Source organism: Oncorhynchus kisutch, linkage group LG1 (genome assembly GCF_002021735.2).
Source record: "Oncorhynchus kisutch isolate 150728-3 linkage group LG1, Okis_V2, whole genome shotgun sequence".
Taxonomy (NCBI): Eukaryota; Metazoa; Chordata; class Actinopteri; order Salmoniformes; family Salmonidae; genus Oncorhynchus; species Oncorhynchus kisutch.
In genome coordinates this window covers 13020544-13041784 of record NC_034174.2, presented here as the reverse complement: position 1 = coordinate 13041784, position 21241 = coordinate 13020544, and the positions used below count along the sequence as shown (strand labels likewise).

The window sequence follows — 21241 nt, the reverse complement described above, 5'->3', positions numbered from 1 at the left end:
CTTAAAAATAATGAATCTCTCCATCATTCAGAGCACAATGATACTTGGCACAAGTTCCTCTTTTTCAGATATGCAAAACTACTGTAACATGATATTCTGTGACTTTCTGATGACATGGCAGCAAATATATTTGACAGCTCTAGTGTGGATATCTTGTATCTAATCTTGGTCATGTAAAAGGGCTGTGATAATTATTGCTGCAGCTTTAGGTTGTCAGCCAACAGGCCACAAGCTTATGTAACAAGGCTGCAGCATTTGTCTGCAGCAGTGACAGGAAGCACACATGAATACATTAATGTATGTTGTTTTCTCACCTAATATGTTTGGTTTGCCTCAATGCTGTCTTTGACCCCTGAACACTCTAACCCCCTCCCCTCCCCTCACCTCCCCTCACCTCCCCTCCCCTCACAGCTCACAGTGGGAATCCTCCAAGCTGCTGATCTTATCTCCATGGACAGCGGAGGTACCTCTGACCCGTACGTCAAGGTCTTTGTCCTCCCAGACAAGAAGAAGAAGTTTGACACCAAGGTTCAAAAGAAAAACCTGAACCCGGTCTTTAATGAGTCATTTGTTTTCAAGGTAAGTCATAACACAGTTTCTATACCAGGACTGCACTTGCACAGAAGATAGTTGGAATATAAAAGGCATCAATCATCCTGCCAAAAATATTGTGTCAGGCTAGTACAGCGGAGTCTCAAACTAAATCTAACTTAACAGTTTTGGTGTTGTAAAAAAATCAGACCTATGATGCGACATGGTATAAGACTTTGTGGTTGTTGCCTACATTTATTTTTCATTATGTGTTCTTGTTGTGTTCACGTCATAGTGTAGAGCAGTGCTGGCTTGCCATGCTTGCCTGCCTGCTATATACCCTCTTGCCTGTGTACTAACTGCAGCTTCCTGTACTACTCAATAAGGTCCACGGAGACTGTATAAGCCTCTGTGTCAATGTGGAAGCACTGTCCCTAGAGTAGGGACCATCAATGAACAGTTTGGAGAATTTACAGTATATGAAATCAGATGCATGCCTTTAGAATGTATTTTTTTATTTATATTTGTCATGAGACCCTTCACCACAGGAAAATGGAATGTCTAGCTTCTAGCTCCTAGACCTGCTTTAGTGTATTATACACTCGTTGGCAATTTGAACCTGCTAAAGCCAGCACTCTGCTATTTTCCAACCCGTAAGCCAGGATTGGTAATTTACCTGTCTTATGTGAGCTCGCTAGTGCTGAGGTGGGAGTGGTGGCAATATCTGAGGTACGTTTCATTTGATTGAAAAACAAGCCCTTACCATAACAAAAGCTGATTCAACAGAAATGTCTTCCTTATCCTGGCCATGCATTTGCCAAATATCCTATCCATAAGATGTTTTTTTAAATGGTCTACCTGTGAGAATTTTGCCTTCATATTTTGTATTATTCAGAATTCACATAGGCCTACCCTGCAATGCGTACTCCATTCGGCTTGTATCCATCCCCATTTCCAAAGAGAAACTCTTGTCCAGTTATCAAAGACCCGCTCCTCCAAACATATTCAAGATATTCAGTCCTATAACACCGTAACATCAACAGTAGGCCTAGGCTATCTCTTGCTTATGGAGAACGTTCCTCACATATACAATACAATTTACGGGAGCTTAGTATCTGGGAAAACACTGGTTGAATCAGCGTTGTTGTCTTTTTGTCAGCAAAACTGTTAACCTAAATCCAATGACATGGTGAATGTTTTTGTTGATTTACCATTGTGTAAGGTTTATTACAATACAGCCCCAGGTCTGCAAGGGCTGGAGTGAATCAATAGAACCCATATTAGATACTCTAATTATGCTTTAGTTGCATTAGAGCTGAACAAATCTCTCCTTAGATGTTTCCTGAGTAAAAACCAAGCTACACATTAGAATTCAGCCTAACCCATTTTCTGCCTTTCCTATTCTGTGTTGTAAAACTCTGTATGTTAGCTGACATTGTGCCGTATTACTGATGTCTCAGTAATCAATATCTTGCCAGCAGCCCATGGCACAAAATAAGATGTTTATTTCATAAAAAAAAAAGAAATCAATAGCACAGATACACAGTATTAACAATTCAAATAGTATACAGTAGGGATATGTGGTTACATTCAGATTTAATAATCCAGTTGTGTTGTTGTTGTGTTGTGGTGTTGTTGTTGTTGTTGTGTTCCTTCCTCAGTTACCATATGATGAACTCGGTGGGAAAACCCTGGTGATGTCAGTCTTTGACTACGACCGATTCTCCAAGCATGACATCATTGGAGAGGTGAGGATCCCCATGAACACCATTGACCTGGGACAGCCCATCGAAGAATGGAAGGACCTGGAGAGTGCAGACAAAGAGGAGGTATGATCTGAAAAGAAACAGAAACTATTTATGCTAGTCATAATTGATTGATCTTTCTGTGATTTTATCTAACTAAGCTAATCGTTGGACGGAAGCGTTGCCCCATCAGAATTAACAACAGCCAAGCTCTGACAATTGTAATATACATTTTTGTCTATCTTTCCCTCTCTGTGTCGTTGCTCTCTCTGTGCTTGCCCTCTCTCTGTCCTTAATATCCATGCAGCCTGAGAAGCTGGGAGACATCTGTATCTCTCTTCGTTACGTGCCCACCGCTGGCAAACTCACTGTCTGTATCCTGGAGGCAAAGAACCTCAAGAAGATGGACGTGGGTGGACTGTCTGGTACGTTAAGACTTCCACTGGACGTACAGTTTACTCTTGAGATTCTTAAAGGGTTCTTGAAAGGTTCTTTGCAGTGAGTGATGGTTCTATGTAGAACCATGTCTTCTCAAAGAACCATTCTCTATATAGAACCCTCCCCTTCCAAATTGTTCTTTACAATGTTGAAGCAGTCCTTCACTAGATGGTTCTGGGTAATTATGAATTCCTGTTCTTTGTGTTGCATTATTTCACTTACTGTGTGGTACCTATGATTTTGTTGTTTTATTCTACTTGTCTTGTGTCTGTGTTTATGTTCATGGGTTCTGTTGAGGTGGCTAGTCCGATACCGTCAGTGAGAAGGGTCTGCAAGTATATGCGAGTTTATATTTTTGGACTAACTTCATCATTTGACATGGTTGAGTCAGGTTGATACAACTCCCAGGTGAGAGTGATTAAGCATGATCAACCCCATATTACAACACAGTAGCATAACAATGTTAAAAACGGAATATCTTCATCATCATACATATCATATACCAATTACTCGTAGATAACTGTTACAGAGGTTAAATGTGTATGGTGCTATTCAGAACCATCTCATGAAATAATATATATTTGTAAAGTTCTTAATAGCACCTTCAAGAAAGGAGTCTATAAAGCTCCAGAAAGGGTCCCGCCCTGGTCACAAATCAAAGAACCCTGCTGTTTAAACAACTTGTGGGTGGACTGTCTGGTAGGGCAAACCACTGGACATAACAGTAGATCATTTCCAACTAATCAGGCATGTCAATCTGCCATTAATTAAAACAGCTCATTGATGCAGAATCTCTGATTTATTTGCAGACATTTGCAGACATTGTGCAGACATGTTGCATTAATGAGCTCTCTGAATTATTTTTCTAATTTAGCAAGCAACTCATATCACACTACATTTTTTTTCACTCTACCGCAGTGATGCATTTAAAACATTAAATGAGAGATTGAATATCTGTTGGTCTTTCTTTGCAGATCCCTATGTGAAGATCGCGTTGCTGCAGGGAGGCAAGAAACTGAAGAAGAAGAAGACTACAGTGAAGAAGAACACACTGAATCCGTACTACAATGAGTCCTTCAGCTTTGAGATCCCAATGGACATGATGCAGGTGCAGAACACTACATATTTTTGGTGGTCTGCTCTTGTTTTTTTCTCTCTAGGCCTACAAGCGCATTTCCATTTTCACTATGCCTTACAGCAATTCAATGATGAAAGAAAATCAATACGATTCAGTGGAATTTTAAGGAAAATAACACTCAAAAACGGTCTTTTGGTATTTGTTTCATTGGTCCACTGTTGATACTGTCCCAAAATTGTTTTGCTTGTCAGCAATCACGTTTTCAAGATATAGAACTTTCAAAATACCACTATGATGATTTTGCAACTAACATTTTGGAACTGTATCAACAGTCTACGAATTAAACAAACACCAAAAGACAGTTTTTGAGTGGTGTTTTCTTTTAAAACCTGGTAGTTTAATACCTACTGTATGAAGCTTGCATATGAATGGCTATGTGAGTGCACACATGTAGCATCTACTACACATATACATGTTTTTCTCTCTTTCCTCTTCAGAAAATTTTGGTGGTGGTGACAGTGTTTGATTATGACAAGATTGGCAAGAATGACGCCATTGGGAAGATATTTGTGGGCAGCAAGGCGACGGGCCCTGGTCTGAAGCATTGGTCTGACATGCTCTCTAACCCCAGGCGTCCCATTGCCCAGTGGCACCCACTACAACAGGAGGAGGATATAGATGCGGCACTGGCAGGTTTAAATGCAAAAAAGTAACTTAACTTGTCCGATTGATTACCAACTAACCAACTAACTCAGAAACCCTCCCTCCCCAACTGCCATACACTGCATGAAACTCATGACTTCCACATGATTCTGTCATGTCTATTTGAAACACTGAACAAAAAAAAGAAACATCTAAAATATCAGCTTATTCATAATTAAATCGAAGAACATAAACTACACTTTTCCCAACACCATAGCATTTCACGTATTTAGTGTAAAGAGAGAAGAGGGAAATTGAGCGATAAATTGATTGATTGATTGATAAATTGATCTGTGTTTCATTTGAACATGCTTTTTAGGAACAGATGCTTAGATGCTGACAATGAAAGTTTGGAGAAAGACTCAATGAAATTGATGCTGGTTATAGCTTCTTCATTTAGTTTATAGAACATTGTGCATGCTTTACTTATGCTCTCACTGCTCTACATAAACCATGCCAAACCGATTCCCATTAGCATATATCTTGTTCTCAACCCATAAGTGTGCCATATCTTGCAGTAGATATTAGTATTGGGACATTTCTCACATAAAACAGTTTTTAATCTACTAATGGAAAGGGTTTAGGTGAGATGGTAGGTATTAAGGTAATACAATGCAGCAATTCATTCCAGAAAGTCTTTCTGAAAGAACTTTAAAATGCAAGTTTTTTTTGTTCCAATTGTATTATCATTATTATTATTGTTATTATTATTTTTATTATATATATTCCCATGTATAAGAGAGATGGACATATTGTGGCAAAAATGATATTTGGCTTTACAGTTAAAAATGATTACTTATCAAACACGATTAATTTCGATGCCGTTATGGACAGGGTCCATACACCTTCCAGTGTTTTCAGTGTGAAACCCAGACTGGGTTGAATTCATGGGTGCCTTTAGGCTCTCAACTCAGAATGCACTGAGGGAAACTGTATCCCTGGCAAACGTCATAATGGCACAGTCCAAAAGACCTACTTTGACCACTTGGATGTAAAAGTGATTACTTATCCATGTCCAAAGTAAAGATGATTGAAGAACTATCACTGTCATCCAAAACCATGACGACCATGCTTTGTTAGTGATGAGATATTTACTACTAATAGCATGTGTTGAAAACACATTTGACCTTTTACTATTTTAAGTCAAAGATACACAATGTTGAGGATGTATGTTCAAGAAAATAAAGAAAAATGATCAATCATATTCTACTACGACAGCATTGCACCCTGTACACTATTGTGAGCACATTTTTGGCATTAATGCTATCGAGATGAAAGAAACATATGTTATAAGATGGGACCATATGCTTGTTACAGCCACTGCCTGTGAATTGTAAAGCACTCTGCATCTCTGAAATGACTGATACAAACATACTGGAGGGGATGTTTTCTCAGTTTAAAAGTGTGTTTGCATGAAGGCCCAACGTCTATTTCTCTCTGCTGAGGATGACTGTAGTGGTGTGGGTATACATTCAATTCTTGGATGTTCACATTGTAATGATGAAAAGTTCATCATCAAGCAACCGGAAATGCAGCATTTGCTTGAAACAAATGAGAGTAAAGTAAGCATGATTTATGCTTTGTGCTTATCTTCATGTCGTTAGCTTTGACTTTTGCACCATGCACTCATCCGCAGCCTGCTTAGTATGTAACCCTCTTCTGTAAGACGCCAAAGTCCTGAAACATTGTGGTATTGTCCGCTGTTTATTCAAACCTGTTTTTCCCAAGGGCGTTGTTCGTTAGACATCCTGAAATGTTGATTGCCAGGAGGCCATGGTGTATAAGGTGATCAAACTGAAAGGAGGGGGAACGTTGGCATACTAATAAGTCCATTGATATGTAGTTTTGACCCCCTCTCTCTCGTCCTACTGTAAACATACAGTGAGAAAATGTCATAATACAGCATGTATCTATGAAATGTTGTAAATAGCGGCATGTTTTAAAGAGGAACCATAATTAGTGTGTATGTGTGTTTGTGTCCAATGTCATTTTGATAATAAAATGGAGAGAAAAATATGCACTGACTGCACATTTGATGTATTTTCCCTTAAGGGTATAATAGGACTGAACATATGTCTGCATAGTACATGTTGATTTTACAGGCTATTTTCTTGCCTGAAATTCAACAGTGTTACTTCATTTGTATTTTATTTACATATGTCTACAGTGGACAACCTGAAATGTATGACTATATGCTGGGGCTACAAGTCAAAATGCAATATTACTTACATTTCCTGCTTTCACTTGTATGTGTGCAGGGTCTTCGATGGCCAGGATTTATTGTGTATTTTTGCAAAAGCAGAACATTTACTAGCTCCTTTGCTTTGTAATTCTAAGTACCGTAAGTGTTTCCTTCAAGTATCCTGCCGGAGGTGGTAGTCACCGCCTTATCAAAAATGATTTGAATCTGCTGTGTTGGGTTGACCAGTGTTCTAGTACTAAGTCAGACTACAGTACTACACAAATTTAAATCCAACTACTAGACCGTGCTTAACGTTAGATTGTTTAGTCCCAGGTTCATGTTATCAGATATAGCTCATTGTATAGGAGTCAAAGCATGGACTTGTAGCCCCGTTTCAATAACTCTCCATATCTGTACCCTGAGTAGTCCTCTGCTTGCTGTCATCCACTGGTGTCATAACAGTTAAACATGTATTTTTGTGTATGTTAAGAAGTAAAGCCATACAACTTGAGTTTAAGTTTCTATACTCTGAGCAAAGGCTTATTACTGCTCAATTAAAAACCTTATAGAGATATTTTAACAGAGCGGCTGATTCACACTTGATTCCTTTCCTGTGCAAGAACAGGTGAAAAATGCTGATATTTGTTCATCTATCGTCACCAGAAGCAGCGCTGTTGGAGTTTCACCTCACACTGTAGAATGCACGTTTTGCTTATAGAAATATGTACTTAACATGATGATAGTGGTCATGTTTATCAACATTATTGGTATGACTTAAAGTTGATATTGTAAGATGTACATGCCTCTGTATTTATGAAATCATATGACTGCTTGGCTTTTAGTGATGATCATATACATACTTATGTTCAAAAGAGTTTAAAATGAACCTTCAGTAATTCATATCATGGAATGCAAAACAATGCTTGTTTTTTAAACGTCAGCATAAAGAGCCTGTAGCAGCAAAATTGTGGCAACATGTCACTTGATTGCATTAGCTCCTTTCCACTGTCCCAGTACACGGTACATACACTCTGAATACTCCAATTGCAAGAAGGCCTATGGATCTGATTTGTACAAACCATTCAGTATAACCTCCATTCCAGTATGGCAGTTATTACTCTGAATATTAGTTTAATTGTGGTGATACATTAATACTGTTACTTCCTGACTTGTTTTCACTATCCCTCCTATTGAGTGTACTTGGATTGATTAAGATCGTTTTATAGATTGGTCCTGTGTTACTTGTGTTTATTGTATCTTGAGCAGCAACCATCATTCTGTCTGCCTTAAATGTTTCCAATTGTATTTACCATAGGACCAATAACGTCTGTATTCTTCTAACGTTTCCTCTGTGAACTGAAACTGAGTGGGTTTGTAAAATTACTGCAATGCAGGCAACTAAATCCCCGTCTTCCTGGGCCTTTGGAACTCTTTTGAGCATGGGGTGAACCCAAACAGTGCAGAGCTACATTCGCAATGCAATACCGCCGACCTTGCTGCTTTAAAAAAAAAAAAGTTCCTCTTTATGCATTTTGTTCCTCCATGGCCACCATACTGCAATAATTCCAAAGAACTGTACCCCTCTGCCTTACCTCTGTACTCCCTCCTCTCCTCCTTCTCAGTCCCTCCTCTCCTCCTCACTCCCTCTTCTCCTCCTCCTCACTCCCTCCTCTCCTCCTCCTCACTCCCTCCTCTCCTCCTCTGCACTTGCTCCTCTCCTCCTCACTCCCTCCTCTCCTCACCCTCTCCTCCTCTGCACTCCCTACTCTCCTCCTCATTCCCTCCTCTCCTCCTTCGTACTCCCTCCTCTCCTCCTCCTCACTCCCTCCTCTCCTCCTCCTCACTCCCTCCTCTCCTCCTCCTCACTCCTTCTCCTCCTCCTCACTCCCTCCTCTCCTCATTCGTACTCCCTCCTCTCCTCCTCCTCACTCCCTCCTTTCTTCCTCCTCACTCCCTCCTCTACTCCTCCGCACTCCCTTCTCTTTTCAAATTCACTACTTCATGTAAACTATAAGAATAACAATGTATATAATCTATAACCCTTACAAATGTGTACCAATCCTGATTCACATTACAGTATATACTGTAGGCCTCTGCAGTATGATGCATTACCACACGTGACCAGTTGATGACACTGAATACAAGAGATTGCGTTGGATTGCAGCATAGAAAATCTTTATAAATAACTTATACAAGGCGTAGGAGACTTTTCATGTGATGGAGTAAACAAAAACAACAACAAAAAACATTTCAAATGTCACATAGTGATACAAAACGTGATAATATATAACCTGTTACATCAGCTTATAGATTAAACATTTGCAGACATTCATACGGTATTATTATGTGCTGTGATTATATAATTATGCATTATAACAATCCATAAATTAATACAAAAAATGTGCAAATATGCAAACTGCGTGTGAAGACTACTGGTGTTGGTGGGGGTGTTGGTGGGGGTGTTGGTGGGGGCGGTGGGGTTGGAGAAGTGGGTGTAAACATGGGAAATAAAGCTGTATCATCCCCTGCTCTCTTCCTTTTCCTCCTCTTCTCACTTAGACAGTTTACTGATGACCCGGATTAAGGCTCCGTTCTCGTCCTTCAGTCTCTGGTTCTCATTCTTCAGCTCTGTCTGGACCTGTGGAGGACAGCAGACAACAAGCAGACAGAGGGGGTTATGGTTGGAGTTGGGGTTGGGGTTAAGGTTCGGTTTGGGGTTATGGTTGGGGTTGTGGTGGGGTTAGGGTTATGATTGGGGTTAGAGTTGGGGTTGGGGTTAAGGTTCGGTTTGGGGTTATGGTTGGGGTTGTGGTGGGGTTAGGGTTATGATTGGGGTTGGGGTTAAGGTTGCGATTAGGGTTGGGGTTAATGTTATGTTTGGGAATAGGGTTGGGGTTAGGGTTGGGATTAGGGTTGGGGTTAAGGTTGCGATTAGGGTTGGGGTTAAGGTTATGTTTGGGAATAGGGTTGGGGTTAATGTTATGTTTGGGAATAGGGTTGGGGTTAATGTTATGTTTGGGAATAGGGTTGGGGTTAATGTTATGTTTGGGAATAGGGTTGGGGTTAATGTTATGTTTGGGAATAGGGTTGGGGTTAATGTTATGTTTGGGAATAGGGTTGGGGTTAATGTTATGTTTGGGAATAGGGTTGGGGTTAGGGTGAAGCAAATCCAGTTCAAGTTTGATTCACAGAACAAATGACAACGACACTCATCACCAACCTCTCCTCCGAGTCAACTGAACATGTAATGTTCTCCCACAAGATTGTCTATTTTCAGTTTAGTGTTCCATCTTTATTGAGACCTCTCATTCAGAGACAACAAAAGGTTGTTGTCTGTACCCTCCTGTATGGAACACAGCAGACGCTTGTGGCAGTAGTGATTGTGGAGGAATACCAATGGTGTACTCACTCCATGAATATAAATCAATGCACTCACATTTCACAGCCAACGGAGCATAATGATTACATAATGGTGGCAAATGATGTCAGCTTAGAATACCACACCACACACCATGTATGCTTTGTCACTGCTGGTTTGAGACTCGGGCTGCATCGCAACTGGCACATTTGACCAGAAAGCAGTGCGTTTTTAAGGGAACAGGGTGTTGTTTGAGACAGACACACTACAGTACCAAGGCACGTCCCAGAGGGATTCTCCCTGTTCAGCAGCTTGCTCTGTCTATCTGCAGGGCAACTTTGTGATGGCTCGGCCTCCTGCGGAGACTATGTTCTGGAAATATGTTCTGTCTCTGCTGTGGCTAGGTTTAGTCTATTGGAGAGGTTCTCAAGAAGCACAAGAACTGGCATTAAGCCACAAGAAAACAACCCCACATTGGTCAGACCTTGAACATCTCTCAGTATCAATTCAGGAAATTCACCATTATTGCAACTGGACAGATACCTTCACTTCATCTTCCATGTCTGATATCTTCTTCTGCAGGACACGCGTTTCCTACAGAGAGGAGAGGAGACATGTCACAATGGTGGAGACATGTCACAGTGAGACTGAACATGATGAGGCTCACAGAGAGGAGAGGAGACATGTCACAGTGAGACTGAACATGATGAGGCTCACAGAGAGGGGAGGAGACATGTCACAATGGTGGAGACATGTCACAGTGAGACTGAACATGATGAGGCTCCCAGAGAGGAGAGGAGACATGTTACAGTGAGACTGAACATGATGAGGCTCCTAGAGAGGAGAGGAGACATGTCACAGTGAGACTGAACATGATGAGGCTCACAGAGAGGAGAGGAGACATGTCACAGTGAGACTGAACATGATGAGGCTCCCAGAGAGGAGAGGAGACATGCCACAGTGAGACTGAACATGATGAGGCTCACAGAGAGGAGAGGAGACATGTCACAGTGAGACTGAACATGATGAGGCTCCCAGAGAGGAGAGGAGACATGTCACAGTGAGACTGAACATGATGAGGCTCCTAGAGAGGAGGGGAGACATGTCACAGTGAGACTGAACATGATGAGGCTCACAGAGAGGAGAGGAGACATGTCACAGTGAGACTGAACATGATGAGGCTCCCAGAGAGGAAAGGAGACATGTCACAGTGAGACTGAACATGATGAGGCTCCCAGAGAGGAGAGGAGACATGTCACAGTGAGACTGAACATGATGAGGCTCCCTGAGAGGAGAGGAGACATGTCACAGTGAGACTGAACATGATGAGGCTCCCAGAGAGGAGAGGAGACATGTCACAATGGTGGAGACATGTCACAGTGAGACTGAACATGATGAGGCTCCCAGAGAGGAAAGGAGACATGTCACAGTGAGACTGAACATGATGAGGCTCCCTGAGAGGAGAGGAGACATGTCACAGTGAGACTGAACATGATGAGGCTCACAGAGATGAGAGGAGACATGTCACAGTGAGACTGAACATGATGAGGCTCCCAGAGAGGAGAGGAGACATGTCACAGTGAGACTGAACATGATGAGGCTCACAGAGAGGGGAGGAGACATGTCACAGTGAGACTGAACATGATGAGGCTCCTAGAGAGGAGAGGAGACATGTCACAGTGAGACTGAACATGATGAGGCTCCCAGAGAGGAGAGGAGACATGTCACAGTGAGACTGAACATGATGAGGCTCCCTGAGAGGAGAGGAGACATGTCACAGTGAGACTGAACATGATGAGGCTCCCAGAGAGGAGAGGAGACATGTCACAATGGTGGAGACATGTCACAGTGAGACTGAACATGATGAGGCTCCCAGAGAGGAAAGGAGACATGTCACAGTGAGACTGAACATGATGAGGCTCCCTGAGAGGAGAGGAGACATGTCACAGTGAGACTGAACATGATGAGGCTCCCAGAGAGGAAAGGAGACATGTCACAGTGAGACTGAACATGATGAGGCTCCTAGAGAGGAGAGGAGACATGTCACAGTGAGACTGAACATGATGAGGCTCCCAGAGAGGAAAGGAGACATGTCACAGTGAGACTGAACATGATGAGGCTCCTAGAGAGGAGAGGAGACATGTCACAGTGAGACTGAACATGATGAGGCTCACAGAGAGGAGAGGAGACATGTCACAGTGAGACTGAACATGATGAGGCTCACAGAGAGGGGAGGAGACATGTCACAATGGTGGAGACATGTCACAGTGAGACTGAACATGATGAGGGTCCTAGAGAGGAGAGGAGACATGTCACAGTGAGACTGAACATGATGAGGCTCCCAGAGAGGAGAGGAGACATGTCACAGTGAGACTGAACATGATGAGGCTCCCAGAGAGGAGAGGAGTGAGACTGAACATGATGTGACTACCAGCCTTACCATGACTGGACCTATGAGCTATTAAAATAACATATCATGAATAGATATGCTGTACAAGGCCAAGAGAGAAGTTAAAAGTGCATAAGCAAACATTCAGTGACATAAGGATCTCACCCGTTTTTCTGTCTCAAGCATGGACCTTTCATTGGACCTTTCAGTCATGGTTATCTTTCTCTGCAATGCAAAAGCCCATGGTTAAAATGGGGACAATGAGAAGAGCGCAATCCCTGAAGCCGGCAGACATTTCTCATATATACCTTTGAAAACAACCATGGTCACCTCACAAGCATACTACCGTACTTCACAAATAATACCTCCCAAGCATTTACCTATGGAATCAGCCAATGCATCTTCCTTGCATAACCTGTCACATTCTTCACACTCCTGCAACTTTCCTGATTGTATTGTGCAGTGGTCATTGCAGTAGGATATGGAAGAGTTATTCCACCATGAATTTGACAAGAACTGTACACTGGAAATCACAATGATAAGCAATAAAATTGCACAAACAGACACATACAGTGCATTCGGAAAGTATTCAGACCCCTTGACTTTTTACAAATTTTTTACGTTACAGCCTTAGTCTAAAATGTATTAAAATGTGTTTTTTTTCCCCTTATCAATCTACACACAATACCCCATAGCGACAAACAGTACTTTGATGAAGCATTACAGCCTCGAGTCTTCTTGAGTATGACGCTACAAGCTTGGCACACCTGTATTTGGCACGTTTCTCCCATTCTTCTCTGCAGATCCTCCCAAGCTATGTCAGGATGCACAGCTATTTTTAGGTCTCTCTAGAGCTGTTTGATTGGGTTCAAGTCTGGGCTCTGGCTGGGCTACTCAAGGACATTCAGAGACTCCTGCATTGTCTTGGTTGTGTGCTTAGAGTCATTGTCCTTTTGGAAGGTGAATCTTCCCCCCCAGTCTGAGGTCCTGAGTGCTCTGGAGCAGGTTTTCATCAAGGATCTCTCTGTACTTCGCTCTGTTCAGCTTTCACTCGATCTGACTAGTCTCCCAGTCCCTGCCTCTGAAAAACATCCCCACAGCATGATGCTGCCACCTCCATGCTTCATCGTAGGGATGGTGCCAGGTTTCCTCCAGATGTTACACTTGGCATTCAGGCCAAAGAGTTCAATCTTGGTTTCATCAGACCAGAGAATCTTGTTTCTCATGGTCTAAGAGTCTTTAGGTGCCTTTTGGCAAACTCCAAGCGGGCTGTCATGTGCCTTTTACTGAGGAGCGGCTTCCATCTGGCCACTCTACCATAAAGACTTGATTGATGGAGTGCTGCAGAGATGGTTGTCCTTCTAGAATGTTCTCCCATCTCCACAGAGGAACTCTGGAGGTCTGTCAGAGTGACCATCGGGTTCTTGGTCACCTCCATGACCAAGGCCCTTCTCCCCTGATTGCTCAGTTTGGCCTGACGGCCAGCTCTAGGAAGAGTCTTGGTGGTTCCAAATTCTTCCATTTAACAATGATGGAGGCTACTGTGTTCTTGTGGACCTTCAATGCTGCAGAAATGTTTTGTTACCCTTCCCCAGATCTGTGCCTCAACACACAACATCTTCTGCACATCTACCATTCCAGTGTTTAATTGCTATACTGTAATTACTTTGCCACCTGCTGCTTTGCAGATGGACTCTAATCAAGTTGTTGAAACATCTCAAGAATGATCAATGGAAACCGGATACAGCTAAGTAAAATTTCGAGTCTCATGGCAAAGGGTTGTCACTGAATACTTATGTAAATAAGGTACTTCTGTTTTATAATTTGTATACATTTGCAAAATTTTCTAAAACCTGTTGATTGATGAGGAAACGTGTATTTAATCCATTTTAGAATAAGGCTGTAACGTAACAAAATGTGAAAAAAGTCAAGGGATCTGTATACTTTCCGAATGCACTGTACTTCTTCATTGGACACTTCATCTGATTTCTGCAATTTCGTTTGATGTTTAGGATGATGGTTTGTTGGTTTGTTGGCTTGACTTGGACTGAAATAGGTTCCGGTTCTAATTTTGAGTGCCGGTGCCGTTTACTGTAGATTTAGGTTCAGAAGTGCCACAATACTTTTGAGCTAATATTCTATAAGAGGAACAGTAGCTCAAGCAGTAGAACATTTGAGGTGCCGGTACACAGCTCCAGTGAGCTCCTGCCCAAGTCAGCCACTGGTTGAGGAACAATTTAAAAAAAAATTGTGTTTACAATGACTGTTTGTTGGGGAACTATTTTGTGTGGTGGATGAATACCAGTTGGGGATAATCACCTGTGTCACTCTCTCCAGCTGAGTCTGCACCAATACCAGCTCCTGTTTGCTGCCCTGCAGCCTGGACTTGAGTCTCTCATTGGTAGACAAGGCCTCCTCGTACATCTGTGATGCACAGGATCCCACAGCAAACTCAGACCCAGAACATCATAACATGCCACATAATTTGACATAGGTTATCAACCAGTTGTGTTTTTCATGTAGCCTGATCTCCAATTCAAATCAAAGTTTATTTGTCACATACCCAGGATACAGCGGGGTGTAAACAGTGAAATGAAATGCTTACTTGTGAACTACCTCTCAACAGTGCAATGAAATACCATCTAATACCATTTTGGGTTACACTGTACTTGAACCCACAGTCATAAGGGCTACAAAACAATGTCATTATCATGACATAACAGATTTATAACAGAACATTAGCAAACTACGGTAATTTTTCCAAGTTACAGGTTACCTTCTTATAGTCAGTGCACCCTGCCTCCTCCTCTGCTTTTTTCCGCGCTGCCATTCTGTTTTCCCTTCGAGCGTCATAGGCCTCTCGGTCGTAAGCACCAGACGAGTCCAGTCTGAGGGTAAGATTGCACAGCTGAACCTGAATCTACTGCACTGTGTCAGAGCTTAACCACCAATGTACCTTTGACCCTAATTGTAATAACAATCAGTTGCAATCTAGGCCTGAGTGACCAATGGCTGTTAGGATATGTTTCAATGCCTGATAGATAGGGAAAATCTAAAGCACACCTGTGTCTTTTGATGAAGTTAATTGAGTTGAAAGCATCTTACCTGGACACTCTTTCATGCTGAAAACAAACAGAGAAGATATGTCACTTACAAAATGCATAGAACATGAGTAGTTTTGGATGATCTGCAACACTGAGGTGTAATGTCTTCCGACAGCAGAGATGTGAAGATGAGCACTTTGTAAAAGGCCTTTGTGTCCTGTATGCATAAAGATTATGTGCTGTAATTACATTTTTACATTTCAACTCACGTGGCCAGGAAAGCCCCATGGCCCTAGTTATGAACTCTCATAGAAGGCTAACAGAAGTCCTTCACACTGTCCTGCAGCCAAGCATGTGGATATCAGCAGAGAGCATCTTGGGATGAAACTCGATACTCACGCCAAGTTAGAGAAGGACAGTGGAAACAGTCACATGTGCAAACTGAGACGCAGAGATAAAGCTAAACACATCCAAAAAAGGTAATAACTATGGCAGCGGCTTAGCCTGGGAATCTTGACGGTTATTGCCTGCTGAAGGGTTGGAAACAGGGGATATGAATCTGTTTTTAAAGAGACACTCCCGCAAAAATGGCAATGTTGGCAATGGCATTAATGTTCGGGGCATTTGTTACTTCAGTCACTTGTGGATTTATTTCAGTAGAAGAGTTGAAAAGGTTATTCCTGATACAATACAATATACAATACTATAGGATAGAATAGGAGATGCGTTCCACTGCAGGCATAATCATTCCCGCTAGAAAATGTCCTCAGTGATTCTCTTCCAGTGTTTGGCCAGCCCCTGACCTCTGTGTTCTCAGGCTGCAGCGGACAGCCTGCTTCCGTTTTCAAGCCTGTGCCGCTTTCTATGTGTCCAGGGAACCATGACGAGCAAGCACTTTGTCAGGCAATTTCAAGAGTTCAGCCCTCAAAGCCAAATATTTAGGCTTTTACGCCATGGTATGCAACAGTGAGCAAGAGTGAAGGCATTAAAACATTGCTTCAATTGACGTCAATTGATTTGGTTAACAATGTAAGATTACATAAATATTTTCTTGTTTTTTGTGCACTCGCCTATTATTGCTTCAAGAATAAAAGAGACTTGAACTGAAGTCTGGAAAACAAACTTAAGGTCATACACACAGGCATAAGAACTCATTGCAGTGTTTAGACATAACACACCAAGTAAGGCTCTATGGAGACAGATATAAATTCACCTGAATTGTTCAAGGGGCTCTAGAAGGATCATGTATAAACACACAGGAATGGTTCCCATCAGACATCAACAAGCTCTCAGGATGTTCTCTCTCCGTCTGTGTCAACACTGTCAGCACTCTCTTATTAAAGAGTCTGTCTTTGTGTTTGGAGCCATTGTAAGTTATCATTAACAAGGCTTACCTCCTGAAGCTCTGCTTGGATCTGGCACTGGGAGAAGTTGGGCTGTGATGGAGAGGGCCTGCTCTGAGTCTAACATGCCTCAGCGAAGCCTTCCACCATGACCAGACCCAGCCAGGAATAACCCCTACAATATTTAACCCCTCCACCACAACCAAACCAGGTCAGGAATAACCCCTATAATATCTAACCCTTCCACCATGACCAACCCAGCCAGAAATAACCCCAATAATATCTAACCCTTCCACCATGACCAACCCAGCCAGGAATAACCCCAATAAATCTAACCCTTCCACCATGACCAACCCAGCCAGGAATAGCCCCTATAATACCCAACCCTTCCACCATGACCAACCCAGCCAGGAATAGCCCCTATAATACCCAACCCTTCCACCATGACCAACCCAGCCAGGAATAACCCCTATAATATCTAACCCTTCCACCATGACCAACCCAGCCAGGAATAACCCTTATAATATCTAACCCCTAGGCATTTCATGTAGATCAAAAATAGTTGGATGATGTAAACAATATGGTTGTAGGTCCATCTGGTTCTCTAGTAGGCTTGTATTGATTAATCATTACACCAATTGAATCCTTTCAGATTCACACCAGTGCCCAGAATGTTGGAACTAGTGGTTGTTTGTGGACCAGGCCAGTCTTTCTTTGTGCTCCCCTCCTACTCTGTTAGATCCGATGGGGGACTTCCTGTCTTCTGACTAGCTCTTCCAAAGAAGAAAATGTGATGTATATAGATATATATATATCACATTTTCAGAGGCATGCGTTCAAGTGGGTCCCCCTGATATCACTCTGCACAAGACTCAGCACGTTCCTGCCGGGAAAACAAAACAGGAAAATGTTTAAGAAGTTATAATAAGAAGTTGATCTCAACTTTTTACTCAAGCAGTGATACGATATATATATATATATATATATATGATGTAAACAATATGGTTGTTTATATATATATTTATTTGTATACATATCGTATCACTGCTTGAGTAAACAGTTGAGATCAACTTCTTATTACAACTTCTTAAACATTTTCCTGTTTTGTTTTCCCAGCTGGCTTGTGTGCAGGAACATGTTGAGTCTTATCCAGGGTGATATCAGGGGGACCCACTTGAACGCATGCCTCTGAAAGGGTTTGATCTAGTTGATCCTGTCTGATAAGTATCTTCAATGACAATCTGAGTTGTATATATGTCAGCTGTCTCTTTCATTAAGTTACACAGGACTCCTCTCAGTCAAATTCCGAGGCAACTTTCTTCCTTGTGAAAAAATTGCATGGAGCTGATGATGTCATGGAAACTCAAAAGTTATCTGACACTTATATGACCAGTCGTGGGAGTAAAATGCTGAGGCTGTATTGGACGGATTCTGGACCTCACAAAGAGAGAGAGAGAGAGAGAGAGAGAGAGAGAGAGAGAGAGAGAGAGAGAGAGAGAGAGAGAGAGAGAGAGAGAGAGAGTCTGTGTATGAGTACACTTTGTATGTTTAATGTGTTTTACAATTATATTTGAATAGTTACATCCATGCAGCTGAGTCTGAAACTTCCTATTCCTTTAGTCAAATGTACTCCCACATAAGCCACTTGGCTCAAGAGGGCTAATCACCATCGCTCACTACAATCTTCATGAAACAATTAAAAAGGTTTCCAATAAAATCATGAACAGTATGCCATAACACCTATGGTATTAGACATCAACATAGTGCTTGGCTAGTCTGGTGAGCTCAAAACTAATGGTTAAAGTTACAAGTCAAGCATGGCATTTTATCTGATCCACAGCTTTTTTCAACACATGGCAATGTTTCCAAAAGGCAGCCTAGGTGTCTCCTTGTTATTGACCATAGAAAAGAGAAGTAATCTGTTCTTACTTTGAGGCTTCTGGAGGTCGGCGAGGGTTTAGCGGGAGACGAATCAGTGGATGACTTTCTTGTGCGTGGCTGATCCTTTGCGTTGCGGGGGGGAGAGATGAGATGACATCGCTGCAGGATAATCTCCACTGCATGAGGTTCACGTGGGGTCCAGCGGTCCGGTCCAACCAACTTGATTCCAAAAGACTACTGCATGAACAATCCGGTGAAACACAGTTAAAATCCCTGTGATGTGAATGAAGGTGGTGAAGAGGCAGAGTCAGGATTGTGATCAAAATAATAGAGTTCTAATGATACAGAAATAGCTGTGGTCAGGAGTGTGATCTCACTCCAGGTGATGTTGAGTGATCCTGAGATGAGATGAGTGGAAGGTGAGTAGCAAAAGGGAGGGAGCTGTGGAGGAGGAAGAGGGTGGGCGCTGGGCGGTGCTGTAGACTGTATGGGGAGGGACACTGCCTGGGACTTGACAGCAGTGTCGCTAATGAGAGCACTCTCTGGACTGTGGTGATTCAACAAAAATGAAAACTTCAAAGTAAAGCACTCGGCTCTCATTCTGCCTGACAGCCTCTGGCTCTCTCTCTTTCTGCCTCACTGTCTCTCTTTCCCCCTCTTTCTTTAATCACCCTTTGGTCTGAGCTGTGGACTAATATGGATTTGTTGGACATTGGAATTTGTTATGAAGATAATAAAAAAATGTAATTCGTCATTTTTAAATCTAATTTCACAGCGTCACAAACATGGCTGCCAGTATTCCCTTGTTAGTGTGTGCATGATGCAGCAGAGAGACAGAAGGGGTAGGAGGGGATCTGGAGAGAGTGAGATATTGAGGGGTAGGAGGGGATCTGCAGAGAGGGGGGTAGGGGAGGATCTGGAGAGAGGGAGAGAGAGGGTAGAAGGGCATCTGGAGAGAGGGGAGAAGGAGGGGATATGGAGAGAGGGAGCAGGGGGTAGGAGGGGATCTAGAGAAAGGGAGATATGGGGGTAGGAGGGAATCTGGAGAGAGGGGGCGGGGGAAGGAGGGATCTGGAGAAGGGGGAGGGGGGGTGTAGGAGGGATCTGGAGAAAGGGAGAGAGGGGGTAGGAAGGAATCTGGAGAAGGGGGATAGGGGCTGTAGGAGGGATCTGGAGAAAGGGAGAGATGGGGGTAGGAGGGATGTAGAGAAAGCGAAAGAGGGGGTAGGAGGGCGGATCTGCAGAGAGGGAGATAGGAGGGGATCCTTTCCTCGAGAGAGAGAAAAGGTAGGAAGGGATCTGGAAAGAGGAGGTTAGGAGGGGATCTGGAGAGATAAGGGGTAAGAGGGGATCTGGAGAGTGGGGTAGGAGGGGATCTGGAGAGAGGGGGAGAGAAGGGGTAGTAGGGGATCTGGAGAGAGGGAGAGAGAAGGGGTAGGAGGGGATCTGCAGAGAGGGAGATAGGAGGGGATCCTTTCCTCGAGAGAGAGAGAAAAGGTAGGAAGGGATCTGGAAAGAGGAGGTTAGGAGGGGATCTGGAGAGAGAAGGGGTAAGAGGGGATCTGGAGAGTGGGGTAGGAGGGGATCTGGAGAGAGGGGGAGAGAAGGGGTAGTAGGGGATCTGGAGAGAGGGAGAGAGAAGGGGTAGGAGGGGATCTGGAGAGAGGGGGGTAGGAGGGGATCTAGAGAGAGGGGTAGGAGGGGATCTGGAGAGAGTGAAAGAGAAGGTGTAGGAGGGGATCTGGAAACAGGGGGGTAGGATGGGTAGGAGGGGATCTGGAGAGAGGGGGTAGAAGGGGATCTGGAGAGAGGGGGAGAGAAGGGTTAGGAGGGGATCTGGAGAGAGGGAGAGAGAAGGGGTAGGAGGGGATCTGGAGAGAGGGGGGTAGGAGGGGATCTAGAGAGAGGGGTAGGAGGGGATCTGGAGAGAGTGAAAGAGAAGGTATAGGAGGGGATCTGGAAACAGGGGGGTAGGATGGGTAGGAGGGGATCTGGAGAGAGGGGGTAGAAGGGGATCTGGAGAGAGGGGGTAGAAGGGGATCTGGAGAGAAGGGGTAGAAGGGGATCTGGAGAGAGGGAACGAGGGAGCAGGGGGGTAGGAGGGATCTGGAGAAATAGGGGTAGGAGGGGATCTGGAGAGAGGGGGAGAGGGGGGTAGGAGGGATTTGGAGAAAGGGAGAGAGGGGGTAGGAGGGATCTGGAGAAAGGGAGAGAGGGGGATAAGATGGACCTTGAGAAAGGGAGAGAGGGGGTAGGAGGTAATCTGGAGAGAGGGGGATAGGAGGGGATCTGCAGAGAGGGAGAGGTGGGGAGAGAGGGGGATATGAGGAGATCTGGAGAAAGGGAGAGAGAGGGGTAGGAGGGGATCTGGAGAGAGAGAGAGTGCAGGAGAGAGTGCAGGAGAGAGGATCTGGAGAGAGGGAGAGAGGGGAGTAGTAGGGAGAGACGGGGTAGGAACGGGCTCTGCAGAGAGGGAGAGAGGGGGTATGGGGGAACTGCAGAGAGGGAGAGAGAGGGATAGGAGGGAATCTGGAGACTGGGGGAGAGAGA

The 21241-nt window shown here is 43.5% G+C and overlaps 2 protein-coding genes across 5 annotated transcripts in view; one reads left to right on the top strand and one right to left on the bottom strand.

Annotated features, from left to right (window-relative positions):
* The window catches only part of LOC109899223 (synaptotagmin-2), a 54767-nt gene extending 47569 nt beyond the window's left edge, over positions 1–7198 (top strand). For 3 of the 4 annotated variants that reach the window (XM_020494299.2, XM_031831538.1, XM_020494293.2), the window contains exons 5-9: positions 412–579; positions 2193–2360; positions 2584–2701; positions 3689–3822; positions 4290–7198. In XM_020494299.2, the coding sequence (XP_020349888.1) occupies positions 412–579; positions 2193–2360; positions 2584–2701; positions 3689–3822; positions 4290–4505 (804 nt within the window). In that variant the 3' untranslated portion in view covers positions 4506–7198. The remainder of the gene's footprint in view (positions 1–411; positions 580–2192; positions 2361–2583; positions 2702–3688; positions 3823–4289) is intronic. The other variant, XM_020494281.2, reaches the window with a different exon arrangement.
* LOC109878581 (protein phosphatase 1 regulatory subunit 12B) lies at positions 4721–19577 on the bottom strand. The gene is made up of 7 exons (XM_031831630.1): positions 18740–19577; positions 15529–15545; positions 15200–15311; positions 14743–14847; positions 12589–12648; positions 10578–10628; positions 4721–9314 (listed from the first exon to the last, which is right to left on the bottom strand). Exons 3-7 carry the CDS (start codon positions 15251–15253, stop codon positions 9228–9230), a joined length of 357 nt encoding a protein of 118 aa, XP_031687490.1. The 5' UTR covers positions 15254–15311; positions 15529–15545; positions 18740–19577; the 3' UTR covers positions 4721–9227.
* Between the last annotated feature and the right edge of the window lie 1664 nt (positions 19578–21241).

Excerpts from the sequence above, each read along its gene's own strand:
- LOC109878581 (XM_031831630.1), bottom strand. The coding sequence starts at position 15,253 with ATGGCAGCGCGGAAAAAAGCAGAGGAGGAGGCAGGGTGCACTGACTAT. Across the intron at positions 12,649-14,742 it reads AGCTGGAGAGAGTGACACAG|AGAAAGATAACCATGACTGA; the intron begins GTGATTATCCCC and ends TTTGCATTGCAG. Across the intron at positions 9,315-10,577 it reads ACATGGAAGATGAAGTGAAG|GTCCAGACAGAGCTGAAGAA; the intron begins GTATCTGTCCAG and ends TGTCCTCCACAG.